The 18,363-nt window shown below is 36.1% G+C and overlaps 1 protein-coding gene across 1 annotated transcript in view; it reads left to right on the top strand.

Moving 5' to 3' along the window:
• The first annotated feature begins 788 nt into the window (after positions 1–788).
• Positions 789–18,363, top strand: part of CCDC102B (coiled-coil domain containing 102B) — an 87,675-nt gene continuing 70,100 nt past the window's right edge. Inside the window, 5 exon segments of the mRNA XM_029922790.1 lie at positions 789–849; positions 1,633–1,671; positions 1,674–2,245; positions 2,736–2,956; positions 14,202–14,310. Coding sequence (XP_029778650.1) covers positions 789–849; positions 1,633–1,671; positions 1,674–2,245; positions 2,736–2,956; positions 14,202–14,310 — 1,002 coding nt within the window.

The following is an 18,363-nucleotide window of genomic DNA, read 5'->3' as shown; positions in this document are numbered from 1 at the left end:
TGAATTGGCACCTCTAGAGAACACTTGTTAAAATGTGTTTTTTTTCTTGCAACTGAAAAGAATATATATTTAGTATTATAATAGCTTTTTCATTAGTAAATAAAGAAAGACTTATTTTGTAAGTTTTTAGTATAGTGAAACCCCTTCAGTTGATTAAATGGATGGTTCATAAGGAGACAGTTTATGATCTCTAACTATATAAAAGCAAATAAAAAATGAGAGGAATTAATGTCATGTACATTAAATGTTACTTATAACAATAAATCTTATTTGATAATAAAGTGGGTAATCTTATACAACCACAGAACTTTATTTGTAGATTAAGCTGCATGTTTGAAGTATTTAAGAAGTTGTACTCGCTAGGTCGTCCATATAGCTATGTTCCTATTTTGAATAAAACAATGGGCATCATGCTGATAAGAAGGTCTGCTTTTACCAGTCAGTTTGTGTTTATTATTTATACGGAAAGCTGCTGTAATTTCTGTATAAAGCTCTGAAACTTTTAAGACTGTTCAGTGTTATCCGTGCTGTGAAGTGTCTTCATTTCTAGGAGACAGTTGAAGACTTCTGAGCAGCTCCTCTATACGGTAGCAACCCAACACTGATATGACACATAGTACGTACTAAAGAAAGACTGGTGGAATAAACTAGTGTGACTGTGTATTTTCATTTTTGTGTGCTTGTGTCACCCACTGAACTACCAGAATCTTTGAGGACAAGCACCATGTCTTATTCACAGGGTTTGTGTAGAATTTATCATTTTATTAACCATAGGATGAAAGTGGTTCATGCATCAGTCTGATGTTATTTTGACTGCGAGTGACCGAAAACTCAACAATTATACTTTAAGTAAAGTTCAGTGACCATCCTCACGTGGCAAGAAAACCAGAGGTATGCATTCTAGATTTCGTGGCACAGTTTAATCATGAAATCCAACTCTTGTCTTCTCCGTTCCACCGATTTAAATGTTATAAGTTGGTTGCGACACTTGCGTTCTTCCAGAATCATGTCCTTGTTTAGGCAGGAAGAAAGCAGAAGAAAAGAGCTCCTCATTCTGACTTTTCATGTTTTTAAGATGGGAAACTTCCCTGGAAGACTTCCCTTCAAATCTCTGCTGGACCCAGGTCCTATGCTGTCTTGAGACTAGTGAATGGCCAATAAGATGGAGCCCATCAAGGAAGAGTCAGACCGACCATGGTTTAGCCCCTGGGATTAGAACATGGGCTTCTCCTCCCAGAGATCAGTAGATTTCACCTTCCACTTAAACAGGTTGTGGTTAAGTTAGCAAGGAAAAGAGCATCACTGCGTAGTTAATGGACAATACGTGTTACAGTAAATATCACCCGGTAAGAACTGGATTTGTTAAAATGAATTATTCATGGCATATGCTATCCTCACTTGTTCTTTATATTTTTATCTGTGTTCATTTGGCAATATTTCATATGAGCAATTCTGTTTCTTTAAGGATTATTACGAATGCATGAGTTCTGTGTTTTTAGTTATAGTGGAAAAGAAAATACGCAATATTGAAAGATACATTGTTTCCATCAGCTTTCTTTTTTAAATGTATGGCTCCTTCTTATAATTGCAAGGGAAATTCAAATGTTAATGATGTTCTCTGTCTTCTCTTAGACGTGAAGGTAAATTTGAATTTGGATTCCATTCATCAGTTACTGAGGAAACACAAACCTTCCAGATGCAGGAGTCATCAGTTAAAACACCTTGTCACCTGTCAGCACCTGCCTCATCACCCCGGGACACCTGTCACTCCTGTTTGCCCCTTCAGAGGCTGCAGTCATGTGCTGCCCACAACTTCTGTGCTCACTCATGTCACAGCAGTGAGTGGAATATTTGCGAAGAGCTTCGCCTGCGGGAACTTGAAGAAGTCAAGGCCAGAGCTGCCCAGATGGAGAAGACCATGCGGTGGTGGTCAGATTGTACTGCCAACTGGAGAGAAAAGTGGAGCAAAGTCCGGGCCGAAAGAAACAGCGCCAGGGAGGAAGGCAGACAGCTGAGAATAAAATTAGAGATGACAGTGAAAGAACTGAGTGCACTGAAAAAGAAGCAGAGCTTGCCACATCAAAAGGAGGTATTAGAAACTGCCCAGGACCTAAAACATCCTACTTTCCTAGAAGGACCTTCTGCACAAAAAACCCAGTTTCACATTGGTTCAAAAACATGGAAGTCTATCAAAGAGTGTCTCGTAAAAAGAGATTTTCCTATAAAGGAGAACCTGGATAGTAAGGTAAGAAAAACATCCACAGAGGAACCAGAGATCATACGCACATTCAAATGCCGGTGCATTCAAACGGACAGTGACACACACCATCTGGTTTTCCAGATACTTTAATTATCCATTTTATCTTCTTAAATAGTGTCAGTTTATATTGTTACCCCTTTCTATTTAATTCCATCTCTAAAAATATAAAACATACCTTGCTCTTCTATAGTTCCATTTAAACTCTTAAGCCTTTGTGTAACATATGGGATTAATGGTAGATATAACCTAGGTTACATTGTAAATGAAAATTTTTCAAAGACTGAAATATATTTTATCAGATGGTAGAACATAGAAGGGAAAAAGAAAGCTTGAGGAATGCAAGTTAAAGTTCAGTCATACACCTCTATATAATTTCTTTATATGGAAACAAATCCTTCCAAAAATATGTTTTCTTCATGATTTTTCTACACTAGATATAAAAATTTAACAATTTGTTTTATTATATTTTTTTCAGGAAGAAGGTTTGAATATTGACCAGTTAAAATTGAATGAGGAAATGAAAGTCAATCTTAGCTGTGCTGATTCATTCAAAAATGTTGGTTCTGAAAACAGCACACTGAAATCTTCATTAAGACTGCAAGCAATAAATCTGCCTTTGGAGAAAGAAATGCCTGAAATTTTAGCCTTGCAGGTACATCTGGATGAGTTCCAGAAAGTTTTATGGAAAGAAAGAGAGTAAGTGCGAATCCTTGTCTCCCTTAACCAAGTCTGATTTTCAAACTTATTAAAATTAAGTCAAGCAAACTTCATTTGATAATGTATTTTATGCAAAATTAGGCATTAAGTACAAATATTTAAAAAATGAGTTTGATGTATATTGACTTTTGAATGTTTTAAAATATTAAATATATAATATGTAATTATTAAACAACACATGACTGCACAGGCATTGGGTCAAATAGGAAATCAAACAGCAAATTAAAACATACCTCGAAACTTGAGAAAAAGAAAACAGAATATTCCAGAACCTGTGGGTTGCAGTGAAAATGGATATTAGAATGTAATTTATGGTATAAATGCTTGTATTAAACAAAAAGTTCAGGAGAAACTGGGTGGCTCAGTAGGTTAAGCACTGAACTCTTGGTTTTGAGTCAGGTCATGATCTCACAGTTCATGAGTTCGAGCCCTGCATTGGTCTTTGCACTGACTGTGGAATCAGCTTGGGACTCTCTCTCTCCTCTCTCTCCCTCTCTCTGTACCCCTTCCCCACTCATGCTGTGTCTTTCTCTTTCTCTCTCTCTCTAAATAAACAAATAAATAAATGAATTTTTTTTAAAAAAGAAAAAAGTTCGGGGCACCTGGGTGGCTCAGTTGATTAAGTGTCAGACTTTGGCTCAGGTCATGATCTCATGGTTTATGGGTTCAATCCCCATGTCGGCCTCTGTGCTGACAGCTCAGAGTCTGGATCCTCCTTCAGATTCTGTGTCTCCCTCTCTCTCTGACCCTCCCTTGCTTACACTGTCTCTCAAAAATAAATAAAAAATATAAATTTTAAAAATAATAATAAATAAATTAAAAAAGGAAAAAGTTCAAATAAACAGCTTAATATTATATCCCAAGGAACGAGTAAAAGAAGAAACGTAGCTGAAATTTAGTAAAAGAAGGAAAGAACAAAGAAGAATCAGAAATAAATAAGAGACCAGAATAAACAACATAACATTGAAAGTAATAAAGTGTTGTAATAAATAAACAAAATTGGCACTGCTTTAACATTAAGAGAAAGACAAAGAGAAGACTCAAAAACCAAAGTGAGAAATGGAGGAGAAAATATTATAACAGATAACCACAGAGAATATAGAGTGTGCTAACAGATTACCATAAACAAACTTAAAAAAAAACTAGAGGATTCCTAAAAATGCACAAGAGTGAATCATGAATCTTGAATCCAAGAAGTAGGAAATCTTAGACCAGTAACAAGAATGAAAGGTGAATTAGGAATTAGAAATTTCCCAGCACAGAAAAGCCCAAGACCACATGATTTCACTGGTGAATTCTACCAAACATTAAATAAATTTAATGACAGTCTTTATCAAAAATTTACAAATAATGGAATAGAGGTAATACATCCAAAATCATTCCATGATGCTCATTCAACCCTGACACCAAAACAGGATATAAACAATACAAGAACAAAAAAGTCTAGTTTGTCTGATATAAGAATTACTATTCTGACTTTCTTGTGACATTGTTTGCATGATGAATGTTTCTCCTTCCCCTCACTATCAGTCTACGGGTGTCTCTAGTTCTAAAATGAGTCTCTTATAGACAGCCGATAGATGGGTCTTTTTTTTTTTTTTTATCCATTCTGACACGTGTGTCTTTTGATTGGAGCATTTAGTCCATTTATATTCAAAGTAATTATTGATATGTATTAATTGCCATTTAGATCCTTACAATGGAGAAAAGAGTTATGAAAGAATTAGGGATGGAGAGTACAATAAATGAGATTGGAAACAGGCTTGATGAAATGAACAGCAGGCTGGAAAAAGCAAAGGAACAAAATAATTACCTAGAAGACAAAATAATAGAAAATAATGAAGCTGGGCAAAAGAGAGAAAGAAGAATTATGCAACATGAGAATAGACTTAGGAAACTCAGTGACTCCATCAAAAGTAACAATGTTCTAATTATAAAAGATCTGGAAGAGGAGAGAGAAAAGGGAGCAGAAAATTTATTTCAAAAAATAATAGCAGAAAAATTCCCTAATCTGGGGAAGGAAACCAAGATCCACATCCAGGAGGCACAGAGAACTCCCACCAAAATCAACAAAAGCTGGTCAAAACCAAGACATTCTGTAATTAAATTTGCAAAATATAGTGATAAAGAGAAAATCTTACAGCAAAACAAAATAAGTCCTTAACTTACATGGGAAAACCCATAAAGCTGGCTGGCGATTTCTCAACAAACTTTGCGGGCCAGAGGAGAGTGGCATGATATTTTCAAAGTGCTGAAATGGGAAGAATCTGCAGCCAAGTTCACTCTATCCAGCAAGTCTATCATTCAAAACAGGAGAGATAAAGAGTTTCCCACACAAAAACTAAAGGATTTTGTGACCACTAAACCAGCCCTGAAAGAAATATTAAAGGGAACTCTTTGAATACAGAGGGGAGACCAAAAATGACAAAGACAAGAAAGGATCAGAGAAAATCTCCAGAAACGATGACAAAGTAAGTCATTTTGGGCTTGGCAGCTTTTAGTTATCAATTGTCTTAAACACACCTTCCCACACAATGGTTAGTATTGACGCAACAAGCACCATATATTCTGTTCCTGAAGCTGGAGCGCGGCTTGTGTGGACAGCCCCTCTGTCACTGCAGGAGGCTTCCGCTGGGACGGCTCGAGGCTGGACGTGACTGAAATGTTGGGAGCCAGAATCCTGTGAAGCCCCTTCCGCACTCTCCTATTTGGTGATTGATTTTGGTTCTCCCCTGGAGGCTAGGTGGAACACCGGCAGGTGCCTTATCTATGTGGCCACTTCGATTCAGCACAGCCTGCTGGCTTGGTTGAAATTGGGCCTCTTAAGGGCACAGAGGGAAATAGATGGCATTTTAATGACCTTGTCCCAAAAGTCACTTGGCATCACTTGTGCCTTCACTGATTTATTCTTTTTAATTTTTTTTTTTTTTTGAGGGAAAGAGAGACAGAGCATGAGTGGGGGTGGAGCAGAGAGAGAGGGAGACACAGACTCCGAAGCAGGCTCCAGGCTCTGAGCTGTGAGCACAGAGCCCAAGGCGGGGCTTGAACTCACGAATTGTGAGATCATGACCTGAGCCGAAGTTGGATGCTCAACTGACAGAGCCACCCAAGCACCTTCTGCCTTCACTGGTTTCTTATGAGGATCAAACACAAATAATGTCTGGGAAGGTGACTGTTCATGAGGATTACTCGCTATGATTTTTGTTGTTATTCATTCATGATCACCTTAGACAATTATTAGCATTGTGTGGAATACTTGATACACTTTAAAATGTGGCCCCCAAATCTAAAAATAAGTATTTTCCATCTCTTAGTTATAAGACTCTTAATGGGAAGAAAAAATGGGAAAAATAAGTAGGAATATAATTCTGTATGTTATATAATGGTTTTAATTTTCCAGGTTTAAATGGGGTGGAGCAGTGACTACACACACACACATTTCACAGATACTGTGAGCCCTTTATCTCCCTTTCTTTTTCTGTTAGCCACAAGTTTTCAGTAGTTCCTCTGAAACTTGTTCCCACCACGAATACCCTTTTCCAGATGCTCTGTCTGTAACTTACCATATGAATAAATTGTTACAATGCAATCATAATACAATCAATTGTAATAATATACTGGGTATATAATAAATATTTGTTATTCTACCATCAAGTATAAATTCCTAATAGAGGCAATCAACATTCGTAGAAAGGAGCAAACAATTGAATTAAATTTTAGACAGGGCCCCATATTAACCTTAATTTTATCTGGAGCTAGGTTTCCATCAAGTTCTAATCTCTGTGTTTTATTTCCTGAGGGATTTAACTTTTTAGTAGTTATGGACTTCTCACAGCCACTCACAGTCTTACTTTACTGACATAATGTAGTACAGAACATATGAAACGGCTGTTTCCTACGCATAAACCCCCTGAGGTGCCAGGTTTCATGATACACATGAGCATTGCTGCACTCCCCCTCACACACACACTCACACACACATACACATACATAGGTATCTGACTTCCTTGGAATAAGTTAACAATCCCCACAGTACATAAACTCTTCAGTTCTCCACAACTTCAACATGTAAGCCAGAGACAGGCCAGAAAATAAGGGAGAAAGGAGACCTTTGATTCTCCTTTGTCTCTTTAGCAAACAATCCCTTGGGTGTTATATGTCCATGAGTCAACATTAGTGTGCAGTCCACAAGAGGCAATCATGAAGCCCTTTTTCTATCACGAGAGAATGTTTCCCAAGGATATATTATATACTGTTGCTATAAATCTGTCTAAGCTTTTAAATTCTTCCTCCTGGAATCTCGGCAAGTAGATGACTGGAGTTGAGAACATGTGAATGCAATTTTTTCTGTGTTCCCAGCTAGTGGGAAAATTCCCGACTAGAGCGCACGAATCAGCCAAGAGAATGCAGAGGTTCATTTCCACCATTGTCACTGCGGAGAACCTCCTTATCCAAAACGAGAAACTTTCTTATATTATTTGTATTCTGAGTACTGTTCAGTTTTATGAAAACAATTACCCAGTATCTCAAAGCTCCTTGTATATTGAAAATTGGTACATTTTTTTTTTTTGATCTCTTGGATAACGTCTTTCCAGTTAGAAAATGTGAGGTAAGGACAGGAACCTGATCCTTTTACCGAGGTAGACGTACCTAGACCTTTCAGGAGAGGAACTTTGGCAATAGGAGATCTTAAATAAGGGAGCTGATGAGGGAAACGATTTTAACATTTAGAACCAGTTCTCAAATTAAACTGCAGATGGCGCCTGCATCCCTGAGACGATGCTCTGTGTTCTTTAAGCTGAGCTATAATCAATCCTCCTTCTCAATTTTATTTCTGAGTCTATTTTCTATATAAGAAAAGTAGTATGCTTCAGTTATTTTGTTTTGCCTCATTAAGTTGTGTGTGTTTTTTTCTCAATAAAATGAGACTGATTATCTTAGCGGGAATCTATACATTTCTGAATGAACACAATGAACAGATTGTCATGCAGGTCTGGTTAGTATTATTTAATGTAATATTGTTAAAGATTAGACAGTCGGACCTACTTATTTATTCACTGTTACGACTGGCGGTATATGCGGTAAACACATTTGCCTTTTTAGGAAAAATAATTTGTGGTGTGTATTCATTTTTTATACATACGTATTTTTCTAGCTGTATTGAAGTATAAAGGAGAAATAAAACTTGTGTGTATTTAAGTTGTACAATGTGATGGGATTTTACTGTATTTTTTAAAGTTTTTATTTGAGTTCTAGTAGTTAACATAGAGTGTTGCATTAGCTGCAGGTACACAGTGCGGTGACTCAGCAGTTCTAGATGTCACCCTGTGCTCATCCCAACAAGCACACGGGCTGTATGGATATACATTGTGAGATGATTAACACAATCAAGCTAATTAACATCATCATTCAACCCTGTTACTAATTTTTGTGTCTGGTGAGACCTCTTATGATCTATCCTCTAAGCAAGTGTCAAATATACAATATGATCTTGTTAACTATAGTCATCATGCCGTACATTAGATTCCCAGAACTTACTCATTCCATAACTGAAAAGGCTGATTGTCACCTCCCAACAATCCCCACTTCCCAGCCCCTGGTGTTCACCGTTCTACTCTGTTCCTACGAGTTCAGCTTTTTAAGATTCTGCATATAAATGAGATAATATAGTATTTGTCTTTCTGTGGTGGCTTGTTTCAGTTAGCCTAATGTCCTAAACACACACACACACACACACACACACACACACACCTTATTTTGTTTATCAATTTGTAGATGGACAATTAGATTGCTTCTATATCTTGGCTTTTGTGAATAATGCTGCAGTGAACATGAAGGTACAAATGTGTCTTTGAGGTGTGGATATCCTTTCCTTGGGCTGTGTACTTGGACGTGGGGTGGCTAGGTCCTAATGATAGTTCTACTTTTTAAAATGTTTTGAGGAACTTGCATATCCTTTTCCACAGTGGCTACACCAATGTCCATTGCCCCCTAACAATGTCGTTTTACCTACATTCTTACTGATCCTGGTTCTCACTTGTCTTTTTGATAACAGCCGTTCTAAAATGGCCAGGTGTTGTCTCACGGAGGTTTTGGTTTGCTTTTCCCTGATGATTACCGATGTTAAGCACCTGTACATATGCGTGGCCATTTGTATGTCTTCTTTGGAAAACTGTTCACTCAGGGACTTTGCCCATCTTTTAATTGTTTCGTTTGGTTTGGTTTGATTTTTGTTGTTGTTGTAGTTTGATCGGTTGTTTTTTGGTTTTTGTTTTTTGTTTAAATGTGGCGTTCCTTATGTATTTTGGATATTAATCCCTTATCGGAGATATGATTTCCAAATATTTTCTCCACTCCATACATTGCCTTTGCCTTTTAATTTTGTTGATTGTTTCTTTTTCTGTGCAGAAGCTTTTTAGTTTGGCCACTTATTTGTTTTTGCTTTTGTTGTGGATGCGTTTGGTGTCAGATCCAAAGCTCGTCGCCAGTAACAGTATCCAGGAGTCTTTTCCTTAGGTTTTCTTCTAGGAGTTTTACATTTGCAGTCTTTTATTTAATCCATTTCAAGGTAATTTTTGTGTATTTTTGCAACTGTTTTTTGTTGTTTTGGGTTTTTTTTTAATTTTTTTTAATTTTTATTTTTTTACTGTACAGTATCATTTGTGTTTCGACAATCCCCTGCTGAAGGAAATTGAGTCTATTTCTCTGCAGATACTGCAACATTGCTCGTGTGTGTCAGTTTGAGTCTCCCTAGTCATTAAGGCACAGACCCTTGACATGGGAAAGCGCTTCAGATGTAGCCACCTAGACTTTGCAGCAGAAGCTAATGCTCCAAGAAGAGAGAGCCCAGAATCCATCCTGACGACGGGGGAGGCTGTGGCAGTAACTACATCTTGGTCCCAGAGGCAGCATGGTCTCTGCTCCCTAATGAAACTATCCCACGTCGGAGTCAGTGGCATTGAGGGCATGCTGGGATGTCTGTCCCCAACTGGTGGCCATGATGAAACGCTGATGGGAGACCGCTACGGCATTGTCTTTGGTTCTTCTGGCTGTGCAGTTTCCCCATTTGCTTTTCGGGATCTGCCTCGAATCTCCTCCAGGAGATTCTTTGAGATATTAACATCCTTTACCACTTAAATCAGCTAATTTGAAATACTTGCTTGTCACATACCTAACTGGTTCCCAGAGAGTGTACAGGGAGTAGGCAGCTCTGTGGCATGAGAGTAGGCTTCCTGGCGACACCACTTGTGAGTCTTGGTCTCCAACCTTCTGGATAGTTCTGAGCTCTATAGTATTTTTTATTTTTATTTTCATTTTTATTATTTATTTTTTTTTTGAGAGAGAGAGAGCGCGCACACATGCGCACAAGCAGGGGGAGGGGAGGAGGGGAAAGGAGGGAGAGCATCTCACGCAGGGTCCATGCCCAGTGCAGAGCCCAACATGGCGCTCCTTCTCACGACCATGAGATCATGACCTGAGCCAAAATCAAGAGTCAGACACTTAACCAATGAGCCACTCAGGCACCCCTATAGTATTCTTTAAGTTCATCTCTTTTCTCATTGAATTATATATGGATATTTGCTTAAAGGTGCTAAAAATGTTCAAAGATATAATTATAAATACTGGGGAGTAGAATCACAAAATGACAAACATGTTGCTGATTAAAAGCATATTTTTAAACATTTTAAAATTATTTATAGTTTGATACTACCTCCATATTTTGGGTTAATAGAAAAATTGTTATCTAGATGTTCTGACAACTTATTTTTGCCTGGCAAAAACATTTGACATTAGCAGACCTTTAAGACCTTTATTATATATTTTACAATGAAATTTCACACAGTTCCAAAATGATTAATATTTATTTCCAAATACTAATGTTCAGGAGTTTTCATCCCTGAATAAGAGTTTGGTTAATTTTCTTTTCTATGTAGCTATTCAAGTTTCATGTCCAATTATTATGGGGTCATGATAGTTAAAGTATCTAAAGATTGCATAAAAATATTCCATAAAAATCATCTTGGTCCACACTTTTAGTTCTGTAACTTTTATATATTTTAGCAGTTATATTTTTAAAGTTTAAATCATCATATTTAAAATCTTACATCTGTGCTGAGCTCTATCTTATAATTTTTAAAAGAATTTGTGTGTAAAATATACAGTATCTTTTAGAATAATATTAGGGGTTTTATCTTTGTGTTCCTGTAGTTCAAATGGTATGATGATAGTTTAAATTTTACTTATGAATCTAACTGTATAATTAATCATTTTTGAAATCTCTCTAAAATATAAAATAAACAGGAATTAAGAATGTAAAGGATTCCCTCTGCTGTATAAATTTAAGTGTGTAATGACATACGTCCTTCAACCTTGCTTGGATTGACACAAAATATTTTTTGATGAAAGCAGACTAAAAATGTCCAAGCATCACATTGCCATTAAATAAGTTTCTGTCAATTGCCTGTCCTCTGCCTTCTCTGGCTAAATTACACCATTTTACATAATAAAAATGCATGATTTTATTTCAGTAAACCATAAGTATCAGTTACTGTGTTCAAGATGCATACTTAAAGAGATAAATATAGTATATTTTAAATGTGACTAATTTGCCTTAACTAAGGTAATCGGAATCTATTCATTTTAATATACTTGGGAAAATTATATTGTTTTTATTTCATGTACTGGCTTTGACTACTGTTACAAGTCTAAATGTAATCTAGATATAATCATATCTTTAGAATACATCTATGTTTAACTATAACTAAGATTAAACATTTAATTGATATGTAGTTTGAAATGCTCTTCTTGAGCCTCTTAAAAAAACCTCAAAAGAATATTTACCCCAATACTTTTGGTGACATTTTTGAGGATCAATATTTATTCAACAGTAATAATGAATTATTTTTTTCTAATAATAGCATTTGGTTTATTAAAATGTAATGTTAAAACCTGAGAGTGATCTGAACATGTATGATTTTGAATTCATAAACATTAAAATGTAGAATTTTCTCAAATATTTAAGTAAATTTTATTATGCTACTGAAAATTTGTCAGAAAATAATATTTTGATAAATAGCTTGGGTATCAGCTGGCTGGATCTGCTTATATCTCAGAATTTGAGGCTGAGGTTGTTAATCTGGACCTATAAACATTCATAGGCAGTGTTCATAGGACCTAGACTTTTATACTGAGTCCTTATGTTGGTTGATTTTATATATTTGCTGTTAATAAGGAATTTAAAATTATAGTCTTATAAATGATGCTCATGTTTTTGCAACCTGAGTCTTCTGAGGTTAAAATCTAACCAATTCCCACACAGTCTCTTCAATTCCATGTCTTGGCTCATGCAAATATAGTTACATAACTTTTTAATGAGCTACTTATCCATTCATTGGATTAATCTATTTATGACCTAAGTCTATTTTGAATTATTTTCATGGTGTTGCTACCTGAAAGATTCATATTTCTCATAATTATGTATATGGCATTCAATTTTGATTCTGGGTACATCTTTTCGATCTGTGAATATGTTTCTAAGATCCTTCTAGGGTCATTATCGTGGAACTAGACCCATGTGTGTGCATTGGTTAATTAAAATTACGATAAGGTTGTAACCAACAGCCACAAAATCTCGGTGGTATACAACAATCAGACTTTAGTTAGCTGAAGTCTGTGAGCCAACTAATGGCTGCCCGGTATAGACTGGACTCTGCAGCGGGCAGGGGAGACTGGTTGTGATCCGTGGCTCTCATACCCTCACTGGGAGCAGTAGGTCTGCCTTGGTATGCACTTACTGCTGTAGCCAAAATAGAAGAGGGGTAGGTCAATTGTATAAACACTTTTGAAGGCTCAGCCACATGGTGCCCACTAGCATTCCACTGGTGATGTCATCCACATTTTCCATTTTCTGAAACACTGCAAGTGATGATTTCATTATGTGTTTGCCACTAAATAACACACATCTCTATTTTTCCAGCTGCTTATGTGTTATCACCATTTTTCCAGCCTCTCTGGCCACAATCTAGTACTGAAGTTAAGTCTACATATTTTTCATTTTGGTTACTGTATCATTTTCTATGTCAGTTATTTTTTGCTGCAGAAAAAAAATAAAACACATACACACACACACACACACACATACACACACACACACCATACAGTGGCATAAAACAACTATTCTTTTTGCACATATGGATAAAAGGTGGGGTCAGCTGACCTTCCGTTGACCATCTGGGCTTGGCTTAGTGGTAAGGCTGGGCTCAGATCTACCTTATGTTTTTATTTGGGGACAGCAATTCCCAGGGGAACTCTTTTCACAGGGATGGCTGAGGCATAAGAGAAGACGCCCAGCCATACAAATTCTTCTCAAACATCTGGGTCTGTCATATCTGCTAATGTCCCATAGTCAAAGACTAGAAGCAAGGGTTAGGGAAAGCAATTCTGTCCTTGGGAGTAGAGAAAAGAGATTGAGCATTATTTAACACTAATCTAATGCACCAAACAAATGAGGATTTTCCATCTGCAGAGGTCAACATATGCTAATTACAACCAGTAGTAAACAATTATTTTCAGTGACTCACTCAGATAGACATATGGGCATATAAAAAATCGATAATTGAGATATCAAAGGACCAGATTTCAATCCTAACTCTGTCACTTATTCTACAAATGGAGAAATTAATGTCAATTATTTTAAATAAAGATCCTAGTGAAATTGCTTCATTAAAACAAAGTTGCAAATATTTAAAAAGTATTTTTATATCCCAGTAAATAATTGATTTCTGAAGTTATTATGTAGACTCCTTGTCATTCTCTGCCATATCAAAGGATTCTTCATTCATGTATAGTCACAATATGAAGCTGGATAAAAGCCATGTTACAATTAGAAATATATATATATATATACATATCTCCTGCTGTATAAGGAAATAATATGAATAAGATAATGAGAGAAATGCATGAATAATATAGGAGAAAGCAAGCAGAAAGTCAAATATTTTGATACAGGCAGAGCCAAATTAAATATGTTTAACCTACTCTAATGATAACTGGCAGAATAAAAAATTAAACCAAGTTTTATTCAATATTTATAATTGTTAATAAGCTGGATTACAATGGTCATATACAAATATAAAAATAACAAAAATAGGAAATAAAAAATTGAATGTGTTCCTAAACTTGTTTTTAAATTATAAGTCTATTTTGCTTTTAATTCTTTATTTAGAAAGCGCTCATCTTTGGAAAAAGAAGTAGAACGGCTGGAGTCAGCTTTGTCTGTATGGAAATGGAAATATGAAGAACCGAAAGAATCAGAGCCAAAAAATCTGAAAGAGGTATGGGGACATAGAGTGTGGAGAAAGAAATGAAACTGCCAGTTTTCTCTGTTAAGATGTGTAAGCGAGTGGGCAGAAAGCTCCCCAGACAAGAGGGAAGATTTAAAAATTGAATTTCCTGGGGCGCCTGGGCGGCTCAGTCAGGTAAGTGTGCTGCTTTGGCTCAGGTCATGATCTCATAGTTACAGGCTCAAGCCCCGCGTTGGGCTCTGTGCTGACAGCCCAGAGCCTGGAGCCTGCTTCAGATTCTGTGTCTTTCCCTCTCCTGCTCTCTCTTTTTCCCTCCCCTGCTCACACTGTCTCTCTCTGTCTCTCAAAAATAAATTAAAAACATTAAAAATTTTTAAAAAAGTAAAAATTGAATTTCCTCTATAAGAGGGATATTTGAAGTTAATGCCCCTGTGAACTCAAACTCAGCCCATAAGAAATACTGTTCTAAACAGATGAACATATGGGGAAGAAAAAAAAAGAGAGAGGCGGAAGCAAAAACTGTAAGAGACTCCTAACTATGGAGAAAACTGAGGCCCGATGGAGGGAGATGTGGGGGGATGGGCTAGATGGGGGATGGGCATTAGGAAAGGCACTTGTGATATGCTCTGGGTACTATATGTAAACCACCAATATTACGTTAACTAACTAGAACTTAAACTAACTAGAATTTAAACAAAAATTTGAAAAAAAAAAAGAACTTTTGTTCTAAATAACACATATTTTCAGTGATCAACATGACACAATTAACTATCCATTCCAGGCGCATGTGAGGGGACTCTGCCCAAGAAGCCATTACATGACAGCACTCATAATAAACAGTATTAGCTTGCTCTTTGATGAAGCAGTCTGAAGATACCAATTTATCTCAAGTGCATTTAGGTTCTTTTCACAGTGACTTTATAGTTTTTCAGGATCAGCCTACTTGCCTTTGTACTTTGCCTTTGCATTTTCATCAATAAAATGCTGTCATAAACCTTTCCCATTTCAATGATTTATTAATATTCATAGTTGAAACTACATTAATTGTACATCTTCTGTGTACGAAAGCATTGTTCCAGGTAAGTAAGTGGGATAGAATAATGAGCAAAGAAAAGAAAAATACTGACAGAATAATGGCAAGCCAATTCTTTGAAATGAATAAACAGTTGGGGATGTGTGTATTTATATGCATATTAATAATACACTATGTATTATATATCATATATTATAATGTACACACACACAACTTATTCATACTGAACAGGTGTCTGAAGAAGCTATCTAAATTAATTATGTAATTGTGCCTTAATCAAAAGCACTATTCCAGCAGTTAAAAAAAGTGGTAAGCAATGCTTCTCTTTGTTGTAAAATCCCATATGAATGTTGCTTCAGATTTGTTTCCAGGAAGTGGTAAAGTTTAGAGTCATTATTTTAAGTTTGCTGAAGTTGTATGAGGAGCCTCACCTGACAGCGGACACCTGACTTGTGAGTCATATGCAGGCGTCCGACTTCCACGGAGCATCGTCATGACGCCCTGGGTCAGAAATGGTCAGCTGTGCTAACACAGCGGACCACTGGGATTTAAAAGGAGGGAGGGAGGAGAGCCTGGGTGGCTCAGTCGGTTGAGCGTCCGACTTTGGCTCAGGTCATGGTCTCACGGTTTGTGGGTTTGAGCCCCGCGTCGGGCTCTGTTCTTAGAGCTAGCTCAGAGCCTGGAGCCGGTCTTCAGATTCTGTCTCTCTCTGTCTCCGTCTATGTCTCTCTGTCCCTCCCCTCCTCTCACGGTCTTTCTCAAAAAATATATAAAACATAGAAAAAATAAAAGGAGGGAGAGCTCTTCCTAATACTACGAGGCAAACATTGCCTGCCTAAAAACCATTCATTAGTATAAGGTAATTTCAGCAAAAACCTCAGTGCAGGGTAAGTGAGACCATTAAAGCTAACAAGTTACCTAAAGGTTCCCTCTCCTTCCTAGATTCACATTTGAGTGTCAGAGTGGATTTGTTTCTAGTTCAAACTTTAGGTACATGAACAGTGTATGTGTGCGTACACACACATGCCATTTTGTATGGATTCATAGTGTTTATATACACAGTTACATAACTGAACACAATGTCTCTAGGTATGAACATTGGCAGTAGATTAATGTTATGCAGGAGAAATAGTTCACAGCACAAAAATCATGTTTACAGTGTATACATATTTGCCCTTTATAATACAGTGGGCTCCAAATTTGATCGAGAAAGCTAATATTGAAGACAGAATTGGTTTTAAACTTAATTTTAAAAGAAACATGGATTTACCATCTCTTGTCACTAGTGGGCGGTGCAGACTTGATAACGTTAGTTTCCTAATGCTTTTTATTCGTGTAATTTAACATGTATGTGCAACTGTTTTTGAGAGAAAGTCATGGATTTGAGTTGGTTTACAAAGTGGTATGTATATTTTTAAATGTTTAATGTTTTATCCTCAAAGATGATATTTTTGACATTAAGTGGGACCATGTCTACTTTAAATTAATGAAGCTTTATGGATGAGAAAAAACAAAACTGTTGTTGAATTTTACAATGTAAAATGGGTCCACATTTTCATAACCATACAGAAATATATATTAGTCCATATGTGATCCTTTTACTAGATAAAATTATAGGGTTTTTGGAACAGGGGAAACCTCAAGATTGTTGTGAGAAATTTGTTCAACTATTTAAACTTTGAGTGAGTGTTTCAGTTCAATGAACTACAAATTTGAACACTGAATGCAAGTAACAATGAATAAAAAAGAGTTTTACTTTAGATGATGGAGAGTTAATTTAAACATAAATAAAGAAAAAACATTGTTTGAACTATTTATATGAGATTATTTTTTAAAATGCCTCTTTTCACTCCCTAAAAAGGAATTTGTGATATTCTTAAAGCCTTTTATGAAAAGATACAGTATGTACATAAGTTTAAGTTATTTTATAGGGGCGCCTGGGTGGCTCAGTCGGTTAAGCGTCTGGCTTCAGCTCAGGTCATGATCTCATGGTTCGTGTGTTCAAGTCCCGTGTCAGGCTCTGTGCTGACAGCTCAGAGCCTGGAGCCTGCTTCATATTCTGTGTCTCCCTCTCTCTCTTTCCCTCCCCTGCTCTCACTGTCTTTCTCTGTCTCTCAAAAATAAGTAAAAAACATTTAAAAAATTTAAAAAATTATTTTTAAATATTGTGGAATATTTAAAGATATTTAAAACTGAATAAAAACTTTGTCACATGTAATTTTTATGTATCCTTTGTTTAACTGTTTTATAATCGATCATAACAGAAGAAGAATTTGACAGAACATTTGGAAATGGCATTTTAGAGTAATTATAAGTGTAAAATATTCAATGTTTCTATACAGTTGATTGACAATCAGGAAACATGCCATGATGCATCCGTTGGAACGTCATATGAGTTCTATTTTTTTTACTCTGCTTCTCAAAAATGATGATAAATGACCTTCACTTATAAGGTGGCTCTTCATCTATAAAAAATTCTCAATACGAGTGTAATTCTGTTTTACATGCCTAAAACTGTTTCAAGCAAATACATACATGGTCAAGAACTGCTGATGGAAAGATTAGCGATTTTTGGAGTTGGAAACAGACGTGCTAATAGACCAGGGTTTTTAAAATGTATTTTAAAATCTGGCATCTTTAGAGGGAAACCATTCTTAAATGACTGACATTTAGAGAAGAGTAAATGTAAGAATTTAGTTGTAAAATCTAGTAAGTATTTAAAATGCAACTAAGACAATGAGTAGTAGAGAAGATTATATTCCCAATGCTTTTCCTATACTGAATTTAATACTTATTCAGCTTTCCCTTTGCAGGTCTGTAAGTATTGATTTGAAATGACATTATGAATTGCAAGTTTTCTGAGATGACCATTTTCATGAAATTTCATAATCTAGTGAATCAAATATTCATGGAAGTAATATTGATTATAAACAATTATGATATCTTTGCTTTAACAATAAATGACTCTGATTCTTTCCATAATGGAAGATATCTTTTACCATATGTGGAAATACTGATAACATTTTAAAATTGGTCTCAAACTGAAAAAA

Source organism: Suricata suricatta, chromosome 14 (genome assembly GCF_006229205.1).
Source record: "Suricata suricatta isolate VVHF042 chromosome 14, meerkat_22Aug2017_6uvM2_HiC, whole genome shotgun sequence".
NCBI classification, from domain to species: Eukaryota; Metazoa; Chordata; class Mammalia; order Carnivora; family Herpestidae; genus Suricata; species Suricata suricatta.
The sequence above is the reverse complement of the archived record's forward strand: the minus strand, read 5'-3'. Positions and strand labels throughout refer to the sequence as shown.